At 34.1% G+C, this 5,809-nt stretch overlaps 1 protein-coding gene across 1 annotated transcript; it reads left to right on the top strand.

Moving 5' to 3' along the window:
• Positions 1-2,906: 2,906 nt before the first annotated feature.
• LOC124536791 lies at positions 2,907-4,298 on the top strand. The gene is made up of 2 exons (XM_047113392.1): positions 2,907-3,091; positions 3,348-4,298. Exons 1-2 carry the CDS (start codon positions 2,998-3,000, stop codon positions 3,836-3,838), a joined length of 585 nt encoding a protein of 194 aa, XP_046969348.1. The 5' UTR covers positions 2,907-2,997; the 3' UTR covers positions 3,839-4,298.
• The last annotated feature ends 1,511 nt before the right edge of the window (positions 4,299-5,809 follow it).

Below are 5,809 nucleotides of genomic sequence, written 5' to 3'. Positions count from 1 at the left end.
CCTTTCTTTGTTGTACCGCTAATAATAGAATTGGAACCAGCTCAATCCCATCCTCTTGTAAAAAAGGATCTTAAGGAATCTAGTAACGAAGCGTGAAGACCAAGGCAAGGGCTGCTAGCCCAGTTCATTCTTCCTGATTTTACTGGCAAGCTTCGCGTTTGCACTACCGCACTACTATCAGTGGAGGAGGAGGAAAGTCATTTGCCAGCCCGGAAAAAAGCATACCAGTCTGAAAACAATAATTACATTTATCACCATTTCATTGTAGGAGATTATATCAGATGAATATACAAACTAAAAATAAAAATATTGAAACAGCAATGTTTAACGTTGGAATCTCCCCTTCATAAGCCAAGGCTTCTTTTGTAGGCGGTCTTTGTTTAAGCCTAGCAGGTAACTAATTACCAAACCAAGTTCCCATTTGGAGTATGATGAAGCCAGTGCTACAAGCATAAGTAACATAATATATTAGTTCCCAAGGTAAATAGTTTATTGACGATATAAAAGATGGTCATCATTTCTTATGGTGCCAATGTCTCTGATTATGATCGCTTACCATTAAGCTCATTTGCCAGTCGTGTCAATTTAAAATTTAAATTCAAGGCTTAGAAAATGTGTGTCTAATGTCTGTTCCTCTTACAATCATTTGTGGAAATTAAATATCATTCCGATGGTCGAGTAGCATTGACGATGTGAAGGCAGCACGGAGGGGCGGCGCGGTCGAGTGAAAGTTTTCTTGTCTCGAGAAAACAGAATTTTTACTCTAAGTAATTTATATCGTATTTTAACACCAATCCCGCTGTTTGTCAAAGTATCCTTGGGAGGAAATAGACCGACGTAATGGCGGTACGACAGATAGATTGTAAATATTATTCCTTTGAAAGTAAAATTTTAACGTGAAAACGTTTGTTGTTGTGAATAACACAGTTTATTTTCGGTATCGTATGCCTATACAAAATAAACGCGTAAGAAAAAGAGATGAAAATTTTATAAAGAAATATACTAAGATGTTTTAAAAATAACAGACTAAATACTGACGCATAAACAATGAAACTATTATATATTATTGAGACAGAATAAAGTTTTATTAATATTATTGCATTATATTATTAGCCTATGATAAAAATATTCAACCGTAAAAGAAAACATACTGATCATCTTTCAAATGACTACTTGAGTTCTAGTTGAGTTTCATAAGTTCTAAGCCCTATTGGAACTTTTATATAGAACCAATAATGGAAAACAAAGCTTTATTATCGTATGGCCTTAATATAATTTTGTAAAACAGTAACGGAAAATATACTGATCAACTTATGCAAGTGTACAATCTGAATAAAGCTGATTTTTATAAGATCTAAGCCTTAATAATAAATTACAAATTATTTATATAACCAAATCGCTTCTTTTAAATACATTTCATAAAGGGAGGAGAGGTCTTGTGGGATACGACCAGTTACAAGATTATTGACGTGAAAATAAACGGATGCACATCTCAGTCTACCGTTATAAGGGTCACTGACCTTTATTGACATCACCGATGCAATATTGATCAGGGCCGAAGACCTTTAAAGAGCTTAACTTTATATCCCAACATTGGCCCTTATATCAAATTTTAATGCTATAGTATTTTTGTCGTCAGTGATCACATAAATAGCGTTGGATAGTACCAGCAAAGGTTTACCAGCATTTAGGCATTTTTTAGTTTTTAAATATATAATTATTTGTGAAATTCTATCCAAATATTATAAATACGAAATGGACTGATTATCTGTTGTTTTTTTTTTTCAAGGCAAAACTGCTGAACCGAATTTGATAAAATTAGATATGAAACAAACTTAAAGGAAGGAAATTTTTAATGGCTAACATTGAACAACCAATCCCCTAAAACGTATAAAACACAAGCTAAGTTTCCATTGATAATAATAACAAAGTTAAAAAAGATATACTAGATATAAATTTAACGAAGATATCTTATGTGTTCATGGCGTATGTCGATTTTTAGCCCTGTGATTATTATAGGTCTTAGTTTGAAGTTATCCTGCAGTAGGTGTGCAGAAAATGAAAGAGGTGTCTTAATTGTAATTTATCAAACTATTAAAATTTAGTAAAAATTTAATTTTAGAGCACGGTAAGCAATTACTGGCCGCTTATAGAAAACTAATGTTATAAAGAATAATAATATCATTTAAAAAATGTTACACCAGTTCCCAATGACATTAAATCAAAACCAAACATGTCTTAAGGTTTGAAATACCTAAAAAAATAATTTGACAAAACGCGAAGTTTCGCGGAGTCCCGCATATTATTACTCGTATATACTTAAATCACATGGGTTAAGATGTTATTTCTATTAACGTACTTAGGTACCGACTGACAGCGGTGATGTCATAAGTTATATCAATACAAAAATCTTCATTACTCAATTCATTTAATAATTAAATGCATTGATTGAATAATATTCACTTGTCACAGATTGTGTATTTATGGATATTCGTAGGCGTAAATAGACAATAAATTATATGAAATTAACATAAGAGGTATGTCGTAACAAACAAAACAATCAACGATGAACGTGGCCTATAAATCTAGAGGAACGATACAATCTACACAATGTTTTTTAGGGTTCCGTAAACAAAGAGTAAAACGGACGCTATTAAGACTCCGCTCTCCGTCCGTCCGGTCGTCTGTCACCATACTCTTATCTCAGATGATGAAAACAACATAAATATGATTGATGATGATGATGTCCGAAAATACACAACAGCGCGATTTCTTAGACATTTTCTACCTCGCACAACCACTTTGTGGATCCAGCTTTCGCCGGCGGTTTTTCCGAACCGATACGACATGGGAACCTTCAAGAAAAGAGTGTAGGGGGAAGTCCCGTAACGTCGGACGGCACCTAGCGCCGGACACTCGTACTATTTAAGCGAATATAAATCTGTTCGATTCAAATTACAAGTGAAAGGGGTGCGGGGGTCACACAGGTACGGGATCATGCGACGCACCTCGCCAGTGACGCACACGGCCACGGCTGGAGCAACCATTTGCTGTTTTAGGCGCGAAATCACGGCGTCACCTAAATATCATTGTAAGTAATTCTAGTATATTTATGCATTTACATTTGAGTAGTATTCAAAGATAAAAGTAGTACTTGATTGTGATCCGTAAAATTGTAGAATATTATTAGATTTTTTAAGCAATTTTAGTAGGTACCACCTAATGAACGAAAATGTCTGTCCCTTAGCACCGGACACTAAGTCGTCCCTTAGCGCCGGACAGTAAACATATTTATATTTCTAATGAGAATTCAAGGCATTTATTCTAATTATTTAATTTTGTTTTAGTATATAAAAGAAAGAAGAGAATTAAAATAGAAGAGAAGAAAAAGAAAGGATCCTGGGAGCCACAGAGCTTACAAACTGCTATTGATAAGGTTATGTCAAAAGAACTGAGTGTAAGACAAGCTGCAATGCAATACAATATTCCTAAAAGCACTATACATGATAAAATAAAGGCTCTAAATCGGGGAGAAGAAGTAACAATGAAACCAAAGTTAGGTAGGTTCACTAGCACCTTTTCAGCAGAGTATGAACAAGTCTTGGTGGACCACATTAAAGATTTGTCGAATAGATGCATGCCGCTCATGAAAAAGGAGTTTCTAAAATTAGCATACGACTTAGCTGAAGCCATGAAGATACCTCATAAATTTAATAAAGAAAAAGGCAGTGCTGGTAAACATTTTTACTTCATGAAAAGGCATTCTGACATTTCGTTGAGAGCACCGGAATCGACAAGCATGATGCGCGCCATAGGATTTAACAAACCACAAATGTAAAGAACATGAAACATAAAAAAAAGGAAATAGATTCTAAGTTTGAAGTAGCAATTGAAGGTAAAGGAAAGCAAACCAAAGGAATTAAAACCAAACGAAAGAGCGTAGACAAAGTAAAAGAAGCGACAAATGTGAAACCTAAAGCAAAGAAAGGAAGTGAAATAGAACCATTAACTGAAACATCTAACACAAACATAACAATTTGCGTAGTTTGCTTAGAAGACACTGACGAAGACTGGATCCAGTGCTCATCCTGTCGTGGGTGGGTACATGAAGCATGTGCAGACATTCCAGAGTGTGGAGATGGCTACATATGTGATCGATGCAGGTTATTTTGAAATGTCCGGTGCTAGGGGTATGGCGCAAATATTCGTCCGGTACTAGGTGCCACTTTTTAAAATTATATTTTTTGTTACCAAAGTTTGATTGATGGTATTAATTATTTTTTAGCAGAAGTTGCATTTTTGTTAATTTAATTTGATTTTTAACATTGTTATCTAATATAAGTCATAATTTAATAAACATTTCTTAAAATATTTGTTGTTTTATTTATAAATAACCTTAGGTGTCCGCCACTAGGGGACTTCCCCCTACTCCTTTCGTAAAGGCCGGCAACGCACCTGCAAGTCCCCTGGTGCTGCAGATGTCTATAGGCGGTGGCAATCGCTTTCCATCAGGTGAGCCTCCTGCTCGTTTACCACCTATCACATAAAAATTAAAATATATATATATATATATATATTATTTTGTTTAACGGGGATTCATACCACTAAAATGATTATTTTTTGCTCTTTTTCGGAACGTACAGAACACTTCATGGGCTATTCCTTCTCGCACTTGGCTTATTATTTTTATATACTTGGTTAGCGATCCGGCTTTATTGTATAACACGGAGGTAGAATTTAAAAGTATTATTTACAAAAATACAAATGACATAAGCTTAGTTTACACCATACTCGATTGTATGACTTCATATAATATTTGCGCTTTATTTATGAGGTTAGTGCAAGCTCGTTTGGATAGATAATACTGTCAAATATTCTACTGCCAATCTTCAATCCTTTGTTCTGATGTTATCCAGTTTGAAAGTTGAGTAAGCCAGTGTAACTACAAATACAAGGGACACAACATCTTTGTTTCCAGGATCGTTATTGTGTGTTATGTTTTATACAATATGCCAATGTCTATGGCTGTGATCGCTTACCATTAAATGGCCAATTTGTCAGTTCAACTAAGTATTTGATATACAAAACTGTCTCCTTGGTCTAGAGAATGTCTAACAAAGTGTATATGCGAAGGTCGTGGTTTGACATCCAGGGTTCCACAGTAAGAAAGTTAACAGACACACAATATTTTTATGTTCATCAATTCTCAATAACAGCTGATATCTAGTTGAAGACTATTTTGTTGTTTGTTACTGTTATTACTACATTCTAGTATTCTGGAATACACTTTCGGATTACTCCAACGTATAATAAATAATAAACAAAAATTTTAAGATAAAAAAAAACGACTTAAAAATATATATATTATTTCAAAACAAATTAATATGCACCAAAAATTAATAAAAATAATGGCTTGTTCAAAACATTTTTAGAGTTCACCTACGTAAAAATGAATAGAAAAATATGAGACTACTTGAAAGTCGATTAACGATTATATAATGTAGTTAAAATTATTGTTATATTTGGAGCCGGTGTCAGCCAAGAAAATACTAAAATATATCTAGCAAAAATAATACGAGAATAATCTAAGGATGCACAAGGGAAGCACTAGCTTTCAAATATATATATATATCAAAATACATTAGAATACAGTCGAATTGAGAACCTTCTCCCTAATAATAAAATAGGGATGTATGTACAAAAACTTGTTCACCGTATAAGCTTCTACGCTTCTGGTCCTCAGTTTGTGGCATCGTTTGGTCAGAACGAATTAATTTCACTCAGCATACAAAACATTGCACCTCGATTC

The sequence above is a fragment of the Vanessa cardui genome, chromosome 17 (genome assembly GCF_905220365.1).
Source record: "Vanessa cardui chromosome 17, ilVanCard2.1, whole genome shotgun sequence".
NCBI lineage: Eukaryota > Metazoa > Arthropoda > Insecta > Lepidoptera > Nymphalidae > Vanessa > Vanessa cardui.
The sequence above is the reverse complement of the archived record's forward strand: the minus strand, read 5'-3'. Positions and strand labels throughout refer to the sequence as shown.